General features: G+C 32.5%; 2 protein-coding genes across 2 annotated transcripts; one reads left to right on the top strand and one right to left on the bottom strand.

The window, feature by feature from the left end:
• The first annotated feature begins 17489 nt into the window (after positions 1-17489).
• On the top strand, positions 17490-21530 carry LOC118068225 (protein distal antenna-like). The gene has a single exon (XM_035085459.1). It carries the CDS (start codon positions 19051-19053, stop codon positions 20311-20313), a length of 1263 nt encoding a protein of 420 aa, XP_034941350.1. The 5' UTR covers positions 17490-19050; the 3' UTR covers positions 20314-21530.
• LOC118068141 (dynein regulatory complex subunit 7-like) lies at positions 21116-23142 on the bottom strand. The gene is made up of 2 exons (XM_035085340.1): positions 22738-23142; positions 21116-21262 (listed from the first exon to the last, which is right to left on the bottom strand). Exons 1-2 carry the CDS (start codon positions 23104-23106, stop codon positions 21116-21118), a joined length of 516 nt encoding a protein of 171 aa, XP_034941231.1. The 5' UTR covers positions 23107-23142.
• Positions 23143-23159: the final 17 nt, after the last annotated feature.

Here is a 23159-nt window from a genome sequence, read left to right as displayed (position 1 = left end):
TAATTATCAATTGAACCGTTATAATTATATCAAATAATTTATGTCTTATTATTAAATTTAAAATTGTTTATAACAAAGTAAATATTTTTATTAAATATATTTCTTTATTAAAATGAATAAAAATATTAGAATTTTAACATTTAAATGATGACTTATTAAAATAATTATTACAATTATTTATCATTTTGTAATAAAAAATATTAATTTCATTTCAAAGGGCCTTAGGACTTTTTCTTCTTCACGGCCCAGAGCGATTGAAATACCTTATATTTTTGCCACGGCATAAAATAATTTTTTCTTCCCGAAAAACCTACATTCAATTAAACAATATCCACATAACCAAGTTGAGTGTAGTGATATTTTTATTTATAACCGAGCGAAGCGTCATTTGCATCAACCGGTTTTAAGCGTAGTTTTTTGTAGTATTTTTTTCATGTCTCGCGAGATATTCGACCAAGCGAAGAGAGGATGAGGATCTCTCCCGCGGCCTTCGAGTCTGGGGTTGAGTCGCTGTGTCGGACGGTTGCTGAGCTAAAAGATCGCGAGAGAGCCGTCAATTAGGAGGGACCGCGGTCATGTCGGGGCAGGAAGCGAGAGCTCGCGGCTATCGTATCCCCGGGTTTTTCGAACAAAGAGAGTCCCTCTCTTTTTCTCTCTTACTCAAGTCTTGATGTTGCCCTCGATGCCTCGTACACACCGGAGGGCTTCTTCCCGCCTTCTCTTTCCCTCCCTCGTTCCCTCACCAACCTCCTCACTCACTGTTCCGTGAATATTCTCGGCGACCGCGATGCCGCCCGTCTCACGGGAAATATCGGTCGGAGAATTAATGCCGCAGGTAAGAAATGCGAGAGAACGGACCTCGACAGGAGCCGGTAATTTTGCAGCTTTTGAAACAGCTCTCCATGTTGTTTTGTTCTTTCAACTGCACTCTGCAGGGTTGTATATTCATGCATATGTGTATGTGTATTGCTTTACTTCACATGTGTCTTTCAAATCATTCCTGTGACCACTTATTGTATTATCCATCTTTAAGTTATTATTACAATACCCTTCTCCACTCTACAGGTAGCTTTTTCACTGTAAAACAACTCATTACTTATCTCAAATCCTATATAATTAGTCACATTCATTAGAATTATTAAAGGGTTATTTCTCTTTCAGATCTCTTTTTATTCCAATCATTTACATTCTTGCTCAACTAAATGTACACTGTTTAATAATGAGTTATTAATTGTTAAAATCAATTTTTTTTTAACTATCAATAAATATTTTATAATAGTAAAGAAGCCTTGGTTATGAACACATTAGTATTTTTATAATAAATAAATCTTGTTTTATTTATCAACAAAAAATAAACTGGTGTTTGCAACTCTATCTATTTGTCTTATCTATATATTTCATTAATAGAATTATTTATTTATTTAAACAATTATGTACATAGGTCTAACAGTAAAGGTAGACTCGGGCCACAGATACATAACAAATAATTATGCATAAAAGAGAATCAAATTTTAACCTCATTTCAATATTATGCCATTCTAAATCAGGAGAATCGTATAATCCACAATAAAATATGAATTGTATTGGATCCATCATGGTTCTTAATAATTAAGAAGCCTTATTAATTGTTAAGAAATATTTTTTTTTACAGTAACAAGGTTCTGTTTAATAGTTAAAATATTATTCTTAACGGTTCTAAAATATTTGTTAATAGTTAAGAAGTCTTTTTTACCATTATAAATCTCATCTAGCAGTGTACATGATTATTTCAAATTATATAATTTAAAATTTCTTCCTTGCAATATTTGAAAATGAAAGAAAAAATCAGAAATTCGAGATATCGATTGGTGTCAATGCTCATTAGAGTTTAGAGTAGTTGAGATTTTTTTTTAATGATCCTAACTTTGATGTCAAATACTGCATTTGATGAAGAATTGATCTAATTGATTAATTAATTGGTATATTATAAATAAATAGAGTCAACGATGATGAAAAAAAGGTTTAGCTTGAGTGTAATTCTATAAGATAATAGCAAGTTTAAGCTTTAAAACCTTTTCTCCGCAGTTTTGTCTGAAGGATCAGTTTTGGAGCAGTTGATAAATGGAGCACATTACTCCAACGTTTCCTTGTCCGCATCATACATTATCCTTCATTTTTTCAATAAATACATCCACCCGTTTATTCCTTATTATTAACACAATTTCATCGATCTTTCTCTCATCATCTCTTTCTGGTTCTTCATCATCATCATCATCATCTCATCGGTATTTACTCGAAAATTGAAACACTAAACGTCCTTTATTCATGTATCCGTTGAATTTCCTGTTCTCGATACAGTGAAAGGCATCACGAGTTGCCGAAGCTTTGTTCAAAGATACTTTGGTAAGTTTCAAGTTTCCGGAGTACACCGGAAAGCTTTGCAATCCAAGTAATCATCAACTGTATAATCATCTTTTTATAATTATTAAATCTTCATAGACATTGTCCACTGGTGTTAACAATAACTCAACAGTTTTGAATAGAAATCCTTTTACGGATTTGCAAGAAAATTTTAAAGTCATAATAATTGTGGGTGGAATTATAGCAAATCATAAAAGTACCGGAACATCGTAGCACTTTGTAGTTATCCTAAAAGGGCTCACGTTACACTCCAACGAGGCTTCGTATACCTGAGCAACCTGACCTAAGCTCTCTCGTGCTCTATTCTCCTCCATAGTCTTCATTCTTTCCAACCATTCAACCGAGGATTATATTGACACACCTCTTTGGTACCCTCGCGAAAGATATATTCTACCATCATCTTGCTCAAATACGTTTGTTAATTTGCTCAACGTTTGTAGCCAACTACTTCCTATTTTCAGATCAACTTCTGTTCGTGTCATAAATCCTCAACTATTTAAAATTCGACTTAAACATTCACCAACAATAGACTAACTAGTAGACAATCAGTTTTACCGCAATAAATTTTCCAGCTTAAAATGCAGTTGCTTGTCAATCTTAAGAAAATTTTAAGATGAGTCATCAGTAAATAGCACAAATGACACTAATTCTAGGGATTAACTTCAGTTTTAACCTTCAAGTCAAAAATACATCCACAAATCCTTTTTCCGTTGGAAACCAACATTCGTATTGATTAAATAAAATTTAAATCTGCTAATTGGAAAGCTGAGTAGCCAATGACATTTTTAAGAAATAAAATTCAATTAATCGAGTCTGAAATTTGACATTTGTATTGACAACAATAGGAAATTCTTCAATTGATTCACTGTTGGATGTAATAATTGACGATTCATATATTTCTTGTTAACCCATACCAACTATGCTTTGTTTCAAATTGAAATATAATTACAAATAACTTGGTTGCCAATTGTAAAATTTTTCTTTCTGTGTCATTTTATTTATCAATTAGTTTTTGATGCATCTATATGTTGTATCTAATGACAATTTATTTTAATAAAATATTTTTCCCCTACAAAAGAAATTAATTTCTACAAAGCTTCATACAATCAAGTTTTTTATTCATATTTCATGAAACTTACCAAACAAAACGTTAATTATTCTTCAATTATTACACATGCAATATATAAAAATATTTACTAGAATATTTTTAATAACAGTTTTTAAATATTTAATATAAGAAATGAAAATAGATATTTAGAATTTATTTAAAGTCATTTAAATTAAGATGCAAATAAAGCAATGCTTAAAATAATTACTTTATCAGTCTTAATAATATAATATCCTACTGAACAATTGTATCTATTTTGTTGCTTTATAAACGAAGGACATATTCAAGAGGTAGTTTATAGATTTGGTAGTGCTAGAAATACTTAATATTATTAACAGTCATTGTAGACATAAGAGAAGTATATTTAAATAAGCAGGACCAGTGTGGTTTATTATATAAATTAATTATTCAAGCAACGACCGCAACAAGGAGGTTCTATAATAAATGGAGTATATTGATAATTCGTCATCTAAGTTAACCAAAATTATTTCATTTATGTAATGAAATTTTTCAGCGAATCTACAACTGACATTCCACAAATATCTTATCTTTTCTTGGGTTGTAATCCTATTATACCTGAGGAAAGCGTAACTTCTATTACGGAGTGAGACTTTGTTCACAGTAGGTTACTGTAATAACTATGAACAATACCTCAAGTATTATTCATATTGGTCATTTATAATGGCATACTACCCAAGAATACATGAACTGACTAAACTCTAAAATAAACAGGCATTTAAAATAAATCATTTCGTCGGAGTCAATCTTTTTCTTTTATTAGAGTCAATATAATCTAGGACATGTCTCAGCTGAGGTAGAGAAAATTCTCCGAGGAAAACAAAGAGCTAAAAGTTGAATTACCCATTGAAAGGATCAATAGTAGAACTCGCGAAAGGATGGTCATTGGTTTCTAGTTAACTTATTTTCAAATACTTTAGTGAAAAGACTTGACCTCTCTTCTTTTCTTTTCACAAACGCGGTTTTACAACCGACGCAAACCGTACTAAATCCTCCCGCACTAGTGGTTGTATAGTACCTGACTCTTTACCCCTCATTCCCCTAGACTTATGGGAACGTATACCTCCCGCTGTTTCCCTGAAAATCACAACCGGCGAATGACGGCAACGTCGACGCGCCTGCTGCCGTGTGACGCGACGTTGGAGCCAAAAACTGTCCAGGGTCTCCGGGAAATTCATGTCAGGTATAATCGAGTCCGCTCTGTCTCGCTCGTTGCTCGTGAAACCATTTCATGAACAGCATGTCGTGTCAAGGTGTGCGGCATCTTTTCACCATGTATTTTATTTTTAGCGTCTCATGCTTTAACATTTACATTATTCCGAATTTTACTTTGACTAGATTGACGTTGATCCATTCATTTTTTACGTCATTTCATTATTCTATCACCTTTTTAATATTTTTATTTACTCTCAAAAATTACTTTATTACACATTTTTCCTTTCAATTCAAAATTATTGAAATTATTAATAAATAGTTGCTTTCATTATTATTATTTATGAGTAAATTATTATTCTAATAATAAAAAAAATATTATAATAATTAAATAGAATATATTTAATTGTTTTATATGTGATAATATATTATCATTAAATTACGGTAATAAATGGTGTCTATTTAGTATTTTAAATATTGAAATAAAAATGCAAAGTTCAAGGACCAATAAAATATATCCAGTCATAAATTGACGACTGTTTGAAGTTAAGAAAACTCCAAGTTGAAATCTACATCTCTAAAACCATTTAAAATTTTGTCTTCTATTTCAAGAAAAGGAAATTGTTCTCAACCTCTAAACTTCGGCCTTCAAAATATAAAAATATATGAATACTAAAATCTATAAATGTTTCCCACTAATTTTAAGACTTAAATATTTTTCTTCTTTCACTTCATGACCAATATTTTTTAAATTCAAACTCAAATCTCTATTTCAAAAATATTGAAAGCGAGGATTAATTTAGCTGTTTTGATAAAAAATATGTGTATTAAAAATGGAGGAATAAATTTTAAATTCAAGTAAAGCAAAATTGAGAGATAGAAAGGTGAAGTTCAAAATGATAAGTTACTGTTAGAAAAAAGAAGATTCAATTAATCAAGAAGTTAAGTATTGTGATCAATACTTTCCACTGATCCTATCAAGATATGTGGCTTTCACTGGATTTGTCGATAACATTTGTTCCACTGTTTACTGAATGAACTATTTTAAAAGAACAGCAAAGTTTATGATCAAATAAAAAAAAAAACAAAAACAGTTTTGTTAATGAGAATGTAGTATTTTTCCATGAATCGATTTTTCGATCAAATATTTTGTAGGGACTCCAGCATTGTTTACTTCTATCATACTCTATTCATTGACGAAACACTCTCTATAGTCTTGAAACTTACACAACAAGTGAGCAAATAATTGTAGAAATGTTCTTGAGAAGACGACAGAGTAGAAAGATGAGAGATAAAATTTTATATCTCGAATTATTTGTTCTTTACTGTTTATTTTTTCTCAAAAATTATTTTTATCTTCTATTACATTTCTGATAGTTGATAGAGAGATAAACATTTTCAATTTGACGAAGGAAATAAATAAAAATAATATTAAAAAATTTCTTAGACTTGTATCAAGGTGATTATTCAAACCTTTAAGAAGATGCAAATCTCTTTGGAAACTTGATAAAAGCAGTTGGATTTCATCTCTGTTAACAATATAATTTAAAGATTCCTGAGATAAGAATGTACAGGGGTAGTTGAATTAATACTGCGAAATGGTCTTACTCTCCTCTAATTATATTCCAGGAATCAAATCATTCTTTATTGCTAAAATTCATGGTTTCATGTTGAAAAAAAAAATCCTAATGTTTTAGAATTGAAATAATTTCTTCTTACTTTTTTTTCATGATTATTTTAATGAATGAACGAATTAAAAATAATAAAACTTTTGTTCTAAACTGTACGAAACTTTATAACATCATTCATTGTTTTATTTTTTAATATTTTCCATTGATGTTTACTAAATTGACAACTAAAATTGAATATCGAACCACCTGAAAAACTTCTAACTATCCCCAAAAATATTTTTCATCAATGAATCATTGTAAATGGAATTTTAGTTTTCGGGAAAAAAAAATTAAAAGACTGGAAATAAAGCTGTAATATTTTTTTTTTAAACTTCAACATTGACTGTGAAAAAAAAACTTGCCAAACTATTCAACAAGTGGATAATAATTTCTACGACAATAAAGAAACTTGAACGAATTTGATGTAATATACATACAAACTCATAATAACTAAATGTAATAAATACAAATAGCAAAAGTAACAACTGGGAAACTTTTGTCATAACTTTCTCCCAGGTCTCTTGTCTCCACTAATCCGATAATTGTTCTTACCTTATTGAAAAGGACTTATTCCTTCCCAAGTATTTAAAAGACAATTCACAAAATATTTGTTAACATAAGTCTACAACTCCCACAGAGATATTATGATAATTTTTGAAACTTTCATCTTTAAACACACTAAATATAATATTGATATTAAAGCAAATGTTTCAAACTTGAGTAAATATCAAATCGATTTCAAATGTCAACAATTGAATTTTCTTATTTATCATTTATTGATAAATATTTGAGTAAAAAGATCTCACTTGAAGTTTTCTCATTCTATTGATGTCCTTATAAATCCATTTAAAATATAATTTATTCATTTAGCCCGACACCACCACTTTAAAATCGTTAAAGCAATTTTTCTGTGAATTTTAAAATCAATTTTCTCGTGTAATACAGTTAATGTAATGAAGCTATTCATTTATATTACTTTTCCTATTACACAACTAAATAAAATAATTAATGCAATATTAAAATCAATCGATGAATATATATATATGTTAAATTTCTTCAGTTTGTGACATAGAAATTCTTGTATTGTAGCCTTCTAATTGAATTTTACTGCTGATACTAGTGAGATACTTTGTTTTAATAACAGCTGACTTTCATTAACAATAATAACAGTGGTCTAGGGTAATGATTGTTGGTGTAATTGTGTTAATTTAAATAAAATAAAAGTAATTAATTATGCAAAGTATCGAGAAATAAAATAATCGATATGAGTTTATTTAACATTCTTGAGGAAATATTTTTTATAATATAATCACACTTGTCGTGATGATTTTTTTTTTTATAAAAAAAATTATTACGTAATTTCCGCGTATTTTTTTAACGTCATGCACAAATGTGATTGTTTCCAATCGGTATCTAAAGACGTGTATTATCAGAGTATTATGTGAGTACTCCATGAAAATATTTAAATCACTCTTGACGAGTTGGATATTTAAATGTAATGTAAGTTTAACAATTATCCGTAATTAGGACGAGTGATTTATTGATTATAAATATTTTTAGTGTGAAGATAATTATTTTTGGGCATTATGTGTCAGTTGATTTTCCTTGAAAATAATTAAATAGATGAATTTTGCTTTTGTATTAATTCTCTAGATATTTATTATCAGTAAAAGATAGAATATAAGTTGAAGAATAATCTTTTAAATGTGATTGAATGTAAAATAGATAATATCAGTGAGTGAAATAAAATATTATTAATATTTTTAAGTAAGAATAAATAAATTTTTTTTCTTATTCAATACCTCAATGTTCATCTAAATTAATTTTAAAATCAATAATGCTTTTATTGATAATAAAATATTTAATAAAATTATTGTCTTTGGCTAAGGGATTATTTAATATATTTTCTTTTATTTTATTTTATTCAATGTATTTTAGGATAAATAAATATATTGCACTAGTGTTGTAAAAGATATTTTTCAATTATTAGAATAAATAATATTTTAAAATAGAATAGTTATATTTCTATCTAGATAACGAAATGACGAATTTCTCCAAATATTTATCGTTATTTTCTGGAAACAAATAAGCCTTAAAAAGCGGATGTCGGGTATGACGAAGGTAGTATTTAACTAGGAAAAAGCCATTTAAATGAACAACTACTGAAATAAACTTTAATTCAGCATAATAAGCGTATCGAAAGGCCAACTCCGCAAGAAAACCAATCGATGTGTCTTGTCTGAGATGAACACGTCGCGACAAGAAACCCTACAACATCCGATTGTCACGCGTTTTCGTCACTCGAACTTAACTGTATGTAGGTAGGTTTGTAGAGAAGAAAAATAAATAGTATAAATCATCCGTAGTGAGGATAAAAGAAAGGGCCAAATGTAGTAAGAGAAAAAAGACGGGACACGGCTGTAAAAGTCTAAGGATTTTGAAAAGGTGAATTTGGTGGTGCATCAAGAAAGGTTCTTCAAGCAGATTAGTGGGCATTCCCGCGGGTCCAAGGTCGGTCTCTGATGCCTGTGCAACTCAACTAAATGCATCTACTCACTCATACACACTCAGCAACGAGACGACCCCCGGGGAGAAAGATATACAGCCTGCGGCACACAAGTTTTAGCGCGGGTTTTTCTGTTCTCAGGTACTATGCTAGTTTTCAAGAGAATATACAAGAATGTATAAAGCACATAAGGCGTTGCCATTTGGTGCACGTTCTTCGAGGGGAAACGAAACGACTATCAACCCCCTTATACTTGCATCCCCATTTCTAGTAAGTCCCCCGTTAATCCCTGACTCGTTGGCAATAGCATGAGAGCGTCCAGACTCGCGTTGGGAGTTATTGCCTGCTGTGAAAAAGCGACAGAGACGAAAAAAAGGAAAGAGGGTGATGGAGACAGAAGGAAAAATGATCGTGGATTCGTGTGGATATAAGTTTCCACGAAAGGCGTTTTTCCGATCACGTTATTCTACAGGCTTGATAATTCACAGAAGCGTGTCGAGGAAGGAAGTGTTGGTGTGTGTAAGAGAGAAAGAAAAAGAGAGAGGGTGGGTGGAAAAAAAAGAAGAAAGGGAGTAAACGAATAAGGGAGAGAAGTCCAAGGGTCATCAGTGGAGAACTGGGGGCGTTTTCTCGCGGCACATCTAAAAGGGTTCCCTTGTGTTTTATTTTCGAGCCGATCGATCTCTCCAGCTCTCTTTCTCCCTCGTTTTTTTTTTTTTCGTGTTCAATGACGAGATGAACGCGGTGAAGCGCGGACGAGTACGCCGCGGGGGTGGATACCCCCTGTGGTGACGTTTTTACGCAATAAAATAGTTTCTCTCTCTTTCTCTACTTTTTTTTTTATTTTAGTTTTGCTTCTCTCTCTCTCTCTCTTGGATTAAAATAAAAAAAAAAAAATATTCTGCCCAGCTCTCAATAGGTACATAGACGTCCAAGGAATTGTCGCTACGTGAGCATGCATATAGATGTGTTATATGTGTCTCTCTCTATCTCTCTAGTTTCTGTGTGGATCTCGCGGGTTGACTCGTCCGCGGTCTCAGCATCGGCAAAGGGATAGAGTGAGTGAGATAGAGAGAGGCCAAGAGAGAGAAAGGAGTCGCGGTCGGTCTGCCGCGTCTGCAGCTATGTATTTACACTGGGGTGAGTTTCTCTCTGCTCGACGGTACCTAGTACATTACATAGAAGCCGGTGTAGGGTGGCACAGAGTGGCAGAGGGACGAGGGGAGAGAAGTGAAGGTGGGATGAAGAAGCTCGCGCGATCGCTTCTCCCTCTCACGTTCTAGCCATCCTCGCGCTACATCAGAGCAGGGTGGCGAGGAGTGCGGGGGCTTTAGGAGACAGCTGCAGGCCATACGAGGGTCCGTCGAGCAGGCCTGGTCGTTTACTGCGGAATACACTCTTCTCCTCTCACCCCGCATCCATCCTCTCAGCACCTTTCGCGCGCAACTCCTGGCCCTTCTACACCCCCATCCTCTCCCCAGATCCCAGCAACTTGCCCTGGACGTGCTATATCTCTCTCACTCACTCCTATACCATTTATACTCCTGAAGCTTCACCCTACACCCAAACCCTTCGGCGCCCCGTTGCTCTTAGCCGCGATGTGAACCCGCGACGCTAGCGCGTTCAACGAGCCACGGCCAACTTCACCGTAACTCGCGCTCCGGTAAATTTCCACTGAGACCGAAGGGTCTCTTGCTTCGTCCTCATATATAACCCACCCACACTATTCTATATAACGTTATACCCTCACGTGTACTTCCTTCTCTCTATACTACTCGCTCTAACATCGTGACTTCTATTGTCACTAACACTTTGCTCCAACTCCCTTCCTCACTTTCCCGTTACTTTGCCGAGTGTTCTACTTCTCGTGTGCTTTCAAATCATCCCTATTTTTCTCCTACAAGAGTATCGTTCGCTATATATATATGTACACCTAAACATACACACTTGACTAAGGAAAGTATTTTTCACGTTTACTTTTAGTTCCCTCTTCTGTGCTCTTTATTAGGGTGGAATACATGTATGTGGACCGTGCCAGATTAATTGTTAGGTCAGTTAAGATATCTAAAAATGTCTCTTTATTCGCTTCAAATTCCAACCTTTGTTGCATTTGGGTTTTTAATGCTATTACATAGACAGGTTGAGGCAATCTAATATTCTCTGCATTTTTAGTATCTTGTAAATTCAGGAAAATTGAGAAAGAGCAGTCTTTTATGTAATCAAAAAATAAATATAACTACGCTTCTAAGTTATTTATATATTTTTTTAGTAACCATGGAACATAATTTAGATTAATTAAATATCAATACAGCTAATAAACAATTATATTACATTGATTGATTAATTATTGTATAGCAGTAATTGAAATTTAGCTTAGAAAAGATGAAAAATATTTTTTAACATTTATTTTAAAATTATAATTTTAAATAATTAAAATATTTCGATTGAGATTAAATTTTTTTAAGACTTTTTTTTAATTCCATTAGGATTAAAGTCTATTAAAAAATAAAACATTTGTTTTAATAAAGAAAATTAATTAATTGCTTAAAATTTGAGTTATACAAAATCAAAGTTCACTCTTCTCTTTATCCAAACCAATAATAATTCGCTACAAGACTAGATTTTTTAATGTTAATTCGAAAATAGTTCTTTTAATTTTCGTAAAAATAAATAATATAGTCTAAATGCTTTTGTGATAAATTCTTTGTCAAAAATATTCAAGTTTTATCGTATTGTTGCTAAGAAAAATAAATTATTATTAATAATTTGAGTTTAAACTCTCCTAAATCTTTTTATGTTTTTTGGAGTAATAGAAGTAAAATTAATTTATATGCAAAAAGCTAGTGTGAATAAAAAATATTAATTTTATTCCAAAGAACCCTAAATCTTTTTTTGGAGAAATCGCAATACCTTAAATAAAATTATCAAGTCTGCTTATTTTTATTGTCCAATAATTTTCTTTGCTAAACAAACAATAATTAAACATCTCAACAAATATTGAATAATTATTTATTAATTACAAAAAATTCAAATTTATCTCAGAAAAGATCAGAAATATTTTTTTTAACATTTACTATAAAATCAAAATTTTAAATAATTAAATAAAGTTATTAAAATCTATTTATTTTATTCTCTAACAATTTTTCTTGCTAAATTAAAAATAATTAACCATCTAAATAAATATTAACTAATTATTTCTTCCATTAATAATTATTCATTTAATCAAAAAAGTATGTAGTGACGTTAAAAAAATATTTAAAGATCTAGAAAAAAATAGAATATGTAAAATATGATAGTAAAAAAATGAGAATGATGTTTAATTGGTTAACAAAGAATTTTTCCTTCATCAAATTGAATGGTTAATTTGATTGACACACCTACAAAATGAAGATGTCTTGAGCAGGTGGTGATCGAAAGTCATCTCGAGTTTCAAACAACGTAGGTGGGTATAAGAAGAAATATGGCAAAAATCGTGGAACATATGATATATATCAGACAAGAAAGGTGGTGGTATATAAAATGATGAGGAGAATTTAAAGTTTCAAAGCACTCTATTCCACCTCACAGAATGTATACATCCCGCTTTCTCCACCCCATCGGCTTATCACTGGTGATCTTTTATACTTGCACCATGCACATCACAAAAGAATCATTTATTTCTAACCAGCCTTTTAGTCACGTGTTGCTGAGTAATTCGATCGTTTGCGTCCGAAAATTGTTACTGAGGATTTGCATTCGATTTTAAGCTTCACAAACTCTTCTTTCCCTTTTTTCACTATATAAAATATAACATACAAATACGTGTATATGTAAGCTATAAGGGTGAACTGTATTCGCATTCATTTTCATAATTGTTTTTTACCCTTCAGGGTCTTTTTAAAAAATCCCTCAATATTTTCTAGTGGTCTATCCACATCAAAGACAATCTTATAATCATTATTTATACATTCAAATATAATACGATTGTCCCAATTGATTTCTCTTGTCAAACGGGATTTTATTATTTTTTATGAATAAACTAATAACACTGTTACTTCGATTAATTTGTATTTATATCACACAAATAATACTTGTTATTATATTTAATGGATTATCTATTTTTCTCGATCATCAAAGAGAATGAAAAATATTCATTCAAGTGTAGTTGAAAATTGGAAGCGACAGCCGGAATTAAAAACTTGTTTAAATGTATATTAATTTTTTTTTTCTTAAATAAAACATCCACACACATATACACACATTTGCATTGAATGTGATCTAATACATGGATTATTTAATATATTGCACATCCTGCAGTACTAAACACAAGTATGCACTGCATTATAAACCTTCTTTTAAGAGTTCTACCTGTATAAAAAAATTTTAAGGACATTTAAAAGTTTGTGCTTTGATTTTTTATGGACACAAAAATGTTCAAAGAAAAGAAAAATAAAACAAAAAATCCTACTTTATATTTTATTTTATTAGTAACTATAAAAAATTATCTTTAAATGTTTACTTATCGAAATTGTTATTATTATAGTCTAAAACTTTTTTTTATTAACAATTAAATTATTTTATTATTAAAAAGAATAAGTTTTCTATGAAAGCCAATGAAATGGAATATAATTTTATGAAATATTAAAGATTTTATTTAAATATTTATATAAATATTTTTCTTATAAAAATTGAGTGAGTAAGAATAGAATTTCTTATCATCATCATTATTTATTTACTTCCTTATTAATTTTTTTTTATCACCTTTTTAATAAGGAAAATAATAACATATTGATAAAAATTAAAATTGTCTGCTAATAAAGTGAATATAATTATAAACTAATTAAAGAATTAAAATACTTTCTGTTTTTATAAAACATTTAATTGCAGTAAAACAATGCTTTTTCGTTCAGAAAAATGTGCACATGTACGTGATGTATTACGTTAAGCACCTTCACATTAAACCTCTGTGGACATATGTATTCTTTCCTTTCTTCAAAATAAAATACACCAACTTCAACACTGACCTTTTTTAAATTCTAAATACATACTCAAAATTAAAGTATCCACCAATTATATTTAATTTATTTAATCATCCTTCACAATGAATCATTTTTTATTATTATTTTAAATAAATCTAAATATTAGATAGTAAATATATTTTAATATAAATAGTCACCTTGTAAACGTCAATTGTAAGTCGTTATCAAAAGCGTGTCTCAAGTGATAATAAACAGACCTCGATGGCTTTTTAAAGATTAATATTCACGTGCATGTTTTCAGATTAAAATACATATTTTTCCATTAAATATAATTCACTTTTCAACTAATATCATTTAATATTACAATTTAAAATAAAATAATAAAAAAAAGGACTCTAGACTATTTAGAGTAGTTAATTTCTAAAAATTATTACTAATCACATCAAGTTGCAACTCTCAACATGTTAAAAAAGTTTTTAAAGACATAATTCACATATGTAAATGCTTAAGTGAAAGTAAAGTCATAAAAAATACTCATAAATTCCCTAGGATATTATAAAACAAATTGACTTATCATTATTCTGTATTTATACTGATTGATCCCCGCAGTATTATTATTATTACACGGCATACAAATACTAAATAACTTGAAGTGAAAATAGGGTAACTTGTAAGCGGCTTACGTGACGTTAACCGAATTCTGTACCGAGCAGTTGCACGTAAAAATCTATCGTGATGTAAAGCAGGTGCAAATGTATTATCCCCGATGTTGTATGTACTTGAAGCACATAATAATATTACTCTCTGCAGTATTATCATCATGTGTGAAAAAGAAAGAAAGATTTTGAAACAAAATTTTTTTAGACAACTAAAAAAGTATAATTGTGACGAATTCTTTTGAGTATTTTACTTTGATCGATAAGAGAACGAAAAATGACGGTAATTTTACAGAGGAAAATTGCAATCGATTGTAAGTCATGATACTGAAGCTAGAAAGGACAGGAGAAATGTCCAGGAGCGATCGTTTCTCCGGCGATGAAACTCTGGGCGAAAATTAATCTCACCGGACGTCGCACATTGCTTGTTGAGGGATAGAAAGAGAGAGAAGGGAGAGAGAGAGAGCTTCTCTTTACTCTTCCCCGTGGTAGTATAAAAGACCTAACCGGTCGATCGATTCTCCTCTCACTTCTCTGTCCTTGTCATGTCCCCTAAAGCTCCAAAGTTTCATCGATTATTTTTTTTTTCCACGTTCCACCAAGTGTTTGAAAGACTCGAGTAATTTTATTTCAACAAAACTTTTCATTTCTTCAGTCACTTGGGTCTTTAACCTATAAACTCACGAGAGGACCTTGATCTTGAGAATTACTAAGAGAAAACAGAGAGAAAGAAGTAGATAGAAAGAAGAAAGAGGAAGTAGAATGAGACTTTAAGTATAAAATAGTATGGAAGAAGAAGAAGAAGAAGATTCGGAATCTCGCCAGTAGTAACTTGGAAGGCAGCGAGAAAAAGTGCTTGAAGGGAAGCTAAAGTATAGAAAGGGGATGAGAAGAAAAGAGAGAAAAAAAAAAGGGGTAAAGTTGGAGAAAGATGTGGTAGAGGAGTTCGGAAGTAACCCATCCTCTCTCATATCGAGTTGCTCTCAACTTGTCTCTATGTCTCTCTTTCCTTCCCTCCACTCTCTCGAGCTCTCTTTATCCTCTGTCCTGCTTGCAGAGATATGAATGAGATAACGGAAACAGTGAATGGATCATTGCGCTTGGAATACCCACGAGGAATACATTCAATCGTCCTGCACACTATTATATTTTATATATACAGAAACATACATCTTTTAACTACATTACTTTCACTTTCTCTCTCTCTCTCTCTCTCTACATATACATATATACTCTTACAATTTTCATTCATTTATTCTCTATCAATTTTTCCAGTAATTTAACGAGATTTATTTCACTGGAATAATGCTATTCGAATTATTATTTTACGGTGAATGAAAAAGATTAAGATATTGAGGTGAAGTTAATACTTTAAATACTCTTCAAAATATATACATACATTGAGTTTTATTTTTTTTCTTTTTTCTACTTTCATAAGGGGAAGTTAACTTTGTCACTTTTAAGCGGCATTTATTCGCTCTCACCCTCGGCCTCTTGTATAGACTATTCGATATAGACCTAGTACACAGATGGGGAGTTTACGATGTGCACGTGGGTGCAACAGATTTACAATAGCCGTTAAAAATGTTCACTCATTTTTATTTTTATGGTAATATTCGACTTAATACACATGTGAAAAATTTACATGTTTGCCTGGTTTTGTTTAAATGTTGCTCGTTATTACTAGACACTTTCATTTTGATTTATTTTATTAACCAGAATATATTGCATTAAATATTGAATTGTTATAATTTTTAATATAAATTAATAAATCAATAAATAATTATATTAATAAGTATCAATCAATATAGATATATTAAAACATTCTTATATTAATTAATAATAATAAATAAATAATAAAATTAATAAATTAATGAATTCCTTAAGGAATTTATTTTTAATAAAAAAAAATGGGTCTTTTGTTTATGAATAAAAGTTTAAAAGTATTCTCTTGTTTTGAATGGTTATTTTTCAATGAAAACATAATGTAAAGAAAGTATCTAGTAGCGTGACTTAATTACTTAATGAACGAAAAATTTTTTAGTTAAATATAAATAAAGGCTAAATGATAGAGTAGATAAAAACGAGTCATTTAAAGAATCTTTTCTTTTAAAGTGGATATGTTTTTTTTGTTGTTTTTTATAAAAATAAACATAAGTTAATTTTAGACAATTCATTCATTACTAACTGAATAAATCTTAGACTAAAATTTAATTGAATTAAAGCCATATCTCATATCCGTTTTCGCGAATGAATGAAAAGTAGGTTATTAAATAAAATTCCCGTTCAGTTTTTCGATAATAATAAATTCCAACTTTTTGTGAGTCATAAAGAGGAATATATAAAAGCACACATGTTGCTCATGGAAAATAATATAAAGAAAATTAAAACTCAAGTTAAAAAATCATACTCTAAAAATGAACATTGGGAAATTTCATGTCTCTATCGCTGTTAAAAGTAGAAGATTAGTCCAAACAATCAATTAGAAGACAATCGAAAGGGTAATAACGATAATTGTGTGAAGAGCACGTGTCTGAGAAAAACAAAATAAAAGTATAATAATAATAATAATGATAAAAAAGCAGGAGGAAAAAGGAGAAGTAAAAGACAAGCATCATCATCATCATCGTCATCACCGGACGCATAAAATGGCTCGAGTAAATTTTTCAGGCTATGCGTTCCAGGAAATATAACCGGGCGCGACCGATCGTTGGGGTTTGGCGCGGCCTGTTGGGTCGGAAAGTCCGCGGGTTCGGGAATAGAGACGGCAACTGTGAGGGGGGAAGAGAGAGGTCGGTGGGTAACGAGGGTTAGAGAGAGAGAGAGAGAGAGAGTGTTGCTTGAAGGGGACAAAGTGGGATGCGGGGAAGAGCCGGGCAAAGAGGAAGGCCAGTGTGGTTGGGAGAGGGGTGAGGGAGGACGTCGGCGACGACAACGGACAGAGTGAGAGGAGAGAGAGGAGGCAACGGCGTCGCGAGTCCGCGGAAAGTCGGCGTCCACCGGCACAGTTGAGCGTCGCGATTCGTCGCGAGAGCATCGTTGAACGGCGTGAACGTGTGTTCAGTCTTTGCCCTCGTATCGCGCACACACAAGCACACCAGAAGAGCGTAAGGGACACAGATAAAGTAGAAAGAGCAAGATTGAAGGAGTGTCGGTGTGAGAACGAGAGAGACAACATCGATCGGGCCAATCGGCGATAATCGAAGGGCGGAGAAAGCAAGTGCCAACGACAGCGACGGCAAAACGGAGAGGAGGGAGAAAAGGGACGAAAAGAGAAGAGAGGTGGCAGTGGCTATTGCCGATATACCCGAAGGGGACTTCATGTATAATAAACGTGCATTCGTCCAGCAATTCAGTCAGTCTAGGTCGAACCACCGAGAGGTGAAGATTGACCTGAGTTGAATATTAGTACGCCTACGGTGCGACGATCCCAATCTCTTGTCTCTGTGATATACAAGTGAGTGAGTGAGTGAGTCTCTTTGACTTGTTAGTGGCCTGTCTTCTACATTAGTAGTTGACCGTCGGCAACACACTACTTGCACAGTGAAGAGGAATTTCGCGACGCATTCCACGCCGTAAGCTCAGTGAGTGATTCCGGTGCCAAAGATTGAACAAGACGAGCACACAGACACTAAGTGAAATAAAGAGAAAAAGACTCGTGTGTATATATAAGAGAAATAGAACACGCGGGTCATATAGGAAGAAACGACAATCTTATCGGGTGGTGGTGTGTGTAGTAGTGAGACACGATACGTTTAGACTCTCTTAATTTGCTGCAGTGAATGTGAAAAAAAAATATTACAGACACGTTTATCATTGTTTTAAGAGAGGAAAAGAAAGAATTATTATTTTCTTTTTTTTTTCAATTACTTTCGAGTGTGTTGTGTGCTGTTCACCTTGACAATTTTAGATTGTTTTTTGTGTCGCTCCATTATAGCGAACTTGAAAGACTAGTGAATAACCAGCCGGCATATTAAGCCAAGGCAAACAATAACTAACGGTCATTTCTGTAGTGTATATTGGTGGTATCAACGCACTGTTGGACCTCGTGGTGCAGTAATAATATTGTTTCCCGCGCGTACATTGGATTGGCTGTTTTGCGGGGACGCGACGCGGAAGAGGAACCGGGAGTGCCGTTTTACGGGAGACTTTCCTCTCTCTCTCTCTCTCTCTCTATCGCACAAACGATTGTGGTGGGAGTTGTTTCATTCATAAAAAACTCTTTATTACTGTGGGCGCATGTGCTATTCCTCAACGTGCAAGTACCTACCTTCACCCCCGCACATCTAACATAAGTACGTTACTACACAAGGAATTATTTATCATCGACCTAGTCGTTAAGACGCCCCACGCTTGCTACTAGGATTAACTTTCCTTTTGGTAATGACTTCTGACTCACGCGAGTCACTTGGATAATAAACTGCAGCTTCATTTTCCTTAATCGTTTTAAACGTAAGGTTGACTAGTGTCTGCCAAAAGGAACTTGACAACGGTCAAAATAGATCGACGAGAGTGTGACGATTCTTCGGAGGACGGTATTGAAGATCCTCCGTTTGTCAACAGTCATCATCTTTATACAAACATGAGAGGTGAATCAGCGCGGCCGGGCAAACGGCCTTTACGTGCCCTATCAGCATCTGAGAAGATGGAGGCGATTCAACGCGTTCATGAGGGTGAGAGCAAAGCATCAGTAGCACGCGATATTGGAGTACCAGAGTCAACGTTACGCGGTTGGTGTAAATCTGAACACAAAATTCGAGGTATGGCGCGGAATTCATCAACGCCAGATAGTGAAGCACATTCGCCTGCGTCATCATCAGGCACGAATCTTGCCATGACTGCAGGAGGGGCAAATCACTCAAGCGAGGACGAGGGTCCAGCTGCGAAGAGAGCGAAGATCGATCATCAAACGGTTATACCAGGCTCGTCGTTCTGCGCCAACGAGAATTCGGAGAACGAGGCCAGTCGGCTCGGTGACGCGTCTAAGATCGATTACGTTGGACTGATGACCAGTATGGCTGGCATGAGACCGGAGAATAGCTCACTTCTATTACAGCAGTTGGGTTTGCACTTTGGAGCTGCTTCTAATACACTAGCTAAAAGTCTACTTAATTTATCAACTAGTGTACCACACAGTAGCACTGTTGGTCTTGTTGAAAATGGTCTCCAATATACCAGGAACAATACTAAAAGACATAGCTTATCTGCTATTGCACCAACACAAATGGATTCAGTTGCTAAATCATGCACAAGGAAAAGTCTTCCACCAGCAGCAGAGGCACCACTTACCCCTGTGCCCGCATCACCAAGAAAAACCAATGAAATGATCCGTGAGTCAAAGAATAAGCACAAGGATCCAGCAACACACAGCCGCAAAGTCGATGAACAATTATGGATGTGGCTTACCCAGCAACAACAGATACTTGGTCAACAATCAACACCATTTACTCCTAGCAATCATCAAGACGGTTCCTGGTTTTGGCGTGGGTACAAGCATTGCAGTTTTCCACTTATGTCGCCAACTCCGACTCCACTAGTCGCTAGAAAATCACCAAGTAAAGCCAGGGCACTTCTTGACAACGTTCTGTGCAATAACAACAACAACGAGAACGTCAGACGGAGTCTAAATGATGTCAATGAAACAATCGTCGTTGACAACCAGAGTGATGCACCTGTCATTAGCACCGAGGAGGCCATCGAACATGGAGAATTGTTCTTAAAGTGGCTCGACAAATGCTCCGAGCCAGTAGTCACGAGGCTACAGATAATGCAATTCAAGTATCTACTGGACAATCTGAAGTCATGTAGAAAGAAGTCATCGAGTTTAAAACAAAGCAGAAAGTAGATATCATTATTACGACGATAGTGTAAGGAATGAATGAATAAATCCATGTGATGGATCCATCACATGGATTTATTCATTCATTTTTCACACTATTTACGTTACATTAATATCATTAATATTCCTGATTGAAAGTCAATTTAATTAATACCACAATTAGATGTTATATTATTCATTATTTCATGACAAATTGTGGTAAAAATTAAATTGATTCCTTTTTGACCTCATAATAATTTACTTGTCTCTTGTATATACAAAATGATTATACCAAATTTATTACTATTCTTAATTATTATTATTATCATAATCGTATGATTATTAATACTTTTAGCCAATTTATTGTTATTCCAATGTTCATTAGTCTGTAGTTTCGTCATGGAGAAAAAGAGAATAAGAACTTGATATAGAAAAGAATAAAATTATTCAAATATAATAAAAATATTATTAATATTAATAATTATTATTATCACATTAATATTTAATATTTTATTTTCAAATGGCGAATTAATTTTCGACAAAATCTTATTCTCATTCGTTTAATGAAAAAAGTTGAATCATCAACTTAAACTTAAATAAATTTGTCAATTTATACATTATATTTCTGGTCCAAAGCTTCATATCAATAGCAGTTAATTCATGTCGCGAATCGCGTCATCATATTGATTATCGTGATCTCGATTTCTCGTTGGATTAAAGTATAAGGTACTGGGCTTTAGAGTACACGATATGCAACACAAATATACACGCTCACTTATACAATAATTGATACACATGCAACAGAGAAAAAAAAAGCATACTTTGAGAGTCATATAGACAAGTCACTTACCATTGCCAGAGGTCTTTTCAACGACTCATATACTAGATGATCACTGACGAATCTAGCGCAGCCCAACCACGTGTGCAGCTCCGGATAAGGCAATGTACTTGGTCTTATACTCGTTGAAACGAATTTCTAATAGCATAAAAAAATTAAATATATATATATATACATATATATATATAACTTATATATAGATATACATTTATTGGAATGTTGATGGTTGTTTATATTAAGATGTGTTGAAAAAAAATATGTCACACTCGACGTCGACTTACGCTTCTCCAGCGAATTCTTGTAAATTATTGTTGCACTAAGTCTTTATTATGTAAATAATTCCTTAGCAATTGTAAGCGTGTTCTGTGGCTTAAAGATACTAGTATATAGAAAGTGATTAAAATGATCATGAAGAAGAAACGTATCGACGTCGATAGAAAATTGTCGCTAGTTTTTTTTTAGTCAGCTCGATAATACGTTATCAAGTCTACGATGGAATACATGAAGAAAAATTTTTCTGTATCATCTTTTCCAAATGTCAGGATTACAACAAAGTATCAAATGAATCATAATAACTGTACATTAATGATAACAATTTCAGTACATCGTAAGCTTGATGACTATTCATTGATAATAATTATAAGACATCAGTTAGATAATGAGCTGCAATTAAATAATTATAATAATAATTATAATAAAAACCAAAGCGATGGATGCCTGAATTTATGGCGAATGTAAATAAGGCACGACTGTACACTCGACGAGTGAAGTAAATTCAATCGACGTAAAATATTATTAAAGGAATCAAATAAATAAAAGTAAAAAAAAAATATACGCAATTTTGTGCGATTTGTAGTAATTATTAAAAGGCATGTATGAAAATAAATGTATAGTGATGTTTATTTTTATTATTTAGAAATTAGAAAAGGTCGAGTGTGCTATAAAGATTCCTGAAATTCAAGTTAATAATTTACGTGAGTTATGAGCAAAATTATTATATAAATACATTATTAAACAAAAGAGATGAAAAAAACATTGCAAAGTACATTCCTTTAATGACTTATTTTTTAAAAAATCCACAAATTGGATTAATAACTCATGTTTATTTTTTTTTTTTGTATTTTAAATTTATTCATTCATTTGGACAATTTGTTTTTTTTTTGTTTCTTTAAAAATTTTATACTGATGAATGCCTTTGTATGATGTAAAAGTCCAATAATATTTATCGAATGAATACATCGAGTTATGAAATTTAACCCAAGTATTTTTATTTTTTTTCCTTATTCATTTATCAATTAATTTTTAATCTTAATTTAATTTTAAGTTTTAAAACCTCTTTTCCTTATTCAACTTACACTGCCTTTATCTTTAAGAATAATCAGAAATTTATATTTCATTCTTCAAAAATAACGACTTTATCTTATATTCACACTATTTTTGCTTTATCAAGAAAAAAAAACGAACTCATTGTTCAACTTCCACTTCTTTCCATGTTTCACATTTTGAATGAAATAACTTATTCTCAGTAACGCCATTAATTAATAAGCAATCATTTAGAGATATAAAAGCTGATAATTTTGAATGAAAAAAGCAAAAATTGATATTTTGTTTACCTGAACTCCGCATTCATTGTTACAAGCCAGCACCAAAGGTTTACGATCTGGGAAAATGGTATGATATTGTTTCCGGAAGTTTTCAGCATACCAAAGCAAAAGTTTTTCTTTCTCTGTATTAGTACGGTAACTCTCTGGCAATTGTACCAAAAAAAGATCATCCAGCTGAACATTTGGCCAAGACAATCGAATTAAGCCTAAATCCTTTTTTATTTGCTTTAATTGCTCTTTAGTGACATTTAAATGCTTGCAGGTTTTGTCTGTTTTTTGAGCATCATCAAACACCTGCTCCTGGTGTTCGTTCGATGCGAATCGATCGTATACGAAACTCCCCTCGTTCCCTACAAGTTGTTCGTCAATGAGTTCCATTGTTCACGAGTTTTTTGTCCACATCCCACGTGGCTTTGATTCAATTACAGAGT

Source organism: Chelonus insularis, unplaced genomic scaffold, assembly GCF_013357705.1.
Source record: "Chelonus insularis isolate UGA/USDA-ARS -01 unplaced genomic scaffold, ASM1335770v1 contig_399_pilon, whole genome shotgun sequence".
Classification (NCBI taxonomy): Eukaryota; Metazoa; Arthropoda; class Insecta; order Hymenoptera; family Braconidae; genus Chelonus; species Chelonus insularis.
Note: the sequence above shows the minus strand (reverse complement) of the source record. Positions and strands in the feature narration are given on the sequence as shown.